This window comes from Chondrus crispus, genomic scaffold (genome assembly GCF_000350225.1).
Source record: "Chondrus crispus Stackhouse genomic scaffold, scaffold_310, whole genome shotgun sequence".
NCBI classification, from domain to species: domain Eukaryota; phylum Rhodophyta; class Florideophyceae; order Gigartinales; family Gigartinaceae; genus Chondrus; species Chondrus crispus.
In genome coordinates this window covers 45,065-47,273 of record NW_005179199.1, presented here as the reverse complement: position 1 = coordinate 47,273, position 2,209 = coordinate 45,065, and the positions used below count along the sequence as shown (strand labels likewise).

General features: G+C 53.3%; 2 protein-coding genes across 2 annotated transcripts in view; one reads left to right on the top strand and one right to left on the bottom strand.

Annotated features, from left to right (window-relative positions):
- Positions 1-949: 949 nt before the first annotated feature.
- On the bottom strand, positions 950-1,075 carry CHC_T00005753001 (hypothetical protein). Its single transcript, XM_005717345.1, has one exon. It carries the CDS (start codon positions 1,073-1,075, stop codon positions 950-952), a length of 126 nt encoding a protein of 41 aa, XP_005717402.1.
- An 871-nt stretch (positions 1,076-1,946) lies between these two features.
- CHC_T00005752001 (hypothetical protein) overlaps positions 1,947-2,209 on the top strand; it is a 2,923-nt gene continuing 2,660 nt past the window's right edge. The window contains exon 1 of the mRNA XM_005717344.1: positions 1,947-2,209. This exon is cut by the window's right edge and continues 1,414 nt beyond it. Within this exon, the coding sequence (XP_005717401.1) occupies positions 1,947-2,209 (263 nt within the window).

Sequence of the window (2,209 nt, the reverse complement as noted above, 5' to 3'; positions counted from 1 at the left end):
CAGTTGCGGTCACGCTATTGGCTGGATCATTTCATTAAATTAATCGCACGCGACAACGAATGCTTCACAGAACCACTGTAATGCTTGGTAATTCTGCGAACTGGTCGAAATCCATTGGCTAAAGGAAGTACCAATCCACACCCAGTCCATATGCACACTACTAAAATTCCATGGACTCGATGCGGTGCAGTGGCACTTGCAGTACAATGAAAGGGTGGAATTAAATCCAAATACGAGCACATGCAGATCAAAACATTAGTTCTCTCAACATTACAAACCAGACACAGTACCTTCTCCCGCCATTTTATGTGCACAACTCGGCCCTCCCCCGCCTCGACGCCCACGCGAAATTTGCGACAGTCGTTTGCTAGCATTTTACACTCTGTTTAGGAAACGGAGCACCACCGGACGGCAGAAGGGTACCCAGAGTTCAGCACCCAGAGTTCAGCTTTTTGAAATCAAATGCCTCCTTGGCATCGATCATGAAATGGAGAGAAGCCGGGGAGGCTGCTCTCTAGTTCATGATCGATGATGAAGTGGCTTCGCCGAAATCCCTTTCCAGTGAACCACCCCGCCCTCGCTCCCTCCCCCGCGCCACCAACCCCCCTTCCCCCCCAAATATGACCACGTCCCCTCCTCCCCGCCACCCCCCTTCCCGCCCAAAATCCCCACGTCCCCTCCTCCCCGCCACCCCTACCTCGCGCCCGACCACCACGCCCCATCACCATCTTCCTCACCTCCTCAGTACCGTGACCAACACACATCCTCCGACATGCTATTGTCCCCGCCACCGCGTCATCCTCCTAACATCGACACCGACACAGTCTCTCCCCGCACCCTCCATCCCTTCCATATCTTTCGTTTCATATCTCAATCCAGCCCAGTTTTGGTCATGCACATCGAGGGACCTCATTATAGCAACACGTCGTCCAGCTTTGCTTTTGTCGAGCTACAGGGAGTCAGATTGGGCCATGTGCATGCGCGAGGAGGCGTTGCTGTACCTTCCATGCTGCATGGATCTGCAGACCGTCCAGACTCTGTTCCATTTCCGAGGAGTGGAACTATGGGATGGCATTACAGTAAAAACTACAGCAATGTGCTTCCGATTTTAGTGAAGAACTCAATAAAAACGGGGCGAGGGAAAAGAAAAACGAGAGGAAAGTCCTTTGTTAGGACTGGCCCTCAGCCTCAAGCCCAGCTTCAAGTCAGCCTCAACTTTAATATCAGCGCCGATCTCTACCTCAATTTCTACATCAACCTCAGATGCGCATATGCTGACGAGTGGTCCAAGCATGTTGAAAGGGCGCGGTACGTAGATCGATTGTACGGCAGGAGAGTGGACGAATAGTGGGTGGGGATTCCGTAGTCGGGGTTAAGGCTCTATGACACTGGCTGGCCCTATGCTGGGCCCTGTTGGAAAAAACGAGGCTTTGTCCCTTGCGAGGAGAGAAGAACAATCGAGGATGGAGGAGATGGAGGGTCACGGATCTCCGTGGGCTCGTGGAGAGATGCAGCCTCAACTGGAGTGATTGTTTATAAGACGAAAAAGGCGAGAAATGGACAAGCTGAAGTCTATTGGAATAGGATTTGGGATACGGTCAAATGATTGTGTAATATGCGACTGTAGCTCACTGCTCACACACACTATAGGTTAACAGCTGTCCTTGGCCTTCGTGGGTGCTGAATTTTAATGAGATATTACGCCACCGCAATTCTATTGAGAGAGAGCCCTGCATGCAAGCAAGTGTGGCATGCATAGTGCCGTTGGCGCTTGTTGACAAGTACATGATGTCAACATCATACAAGGCGAGGTAGATGGCACATAGCTTACACCACTCAAGCGCCAATGAAGGGGCGGAGAAGCGGACCCGTCTGTAATGAAGAGAAACCCGGCAGATTGCTTACACTGAACTCGGCGGATCCAATTGGCCAGTCGGAGCAGGCACATGCAAGCGCAACGCCCGTCATCTCGCCGCGCCCCTGCGACCGACCAACCATTCTCCGCCAAGTCCGCAGCATCTCTCCCCCACATCCCTGCTTCCCTCCTCTCGTCTCGCACAGCCTCTCCCGCGCCCCTCCCCCACCCTACCGTCCACCGAACCTCCCAATCCTGTGCCCATTCCCAATCCCTTTTCACTTCCGTTTCCTTTTCCCTTCCCCGCCCCGCGCCCCCCCCCCCCCCCCCCGAAAAAAATTGCAGAGCGGGATT

What these genes read in the sequence shown, in the direction of transcription:
- CHC_T00005753001 (XM_005717345.1), bottom strand. Translation starts at nt 1,075, where the DNA reads ATGCCATCCCATAGTTCCACTCCTCGGAAATGGAACAGAGTCTGGACG.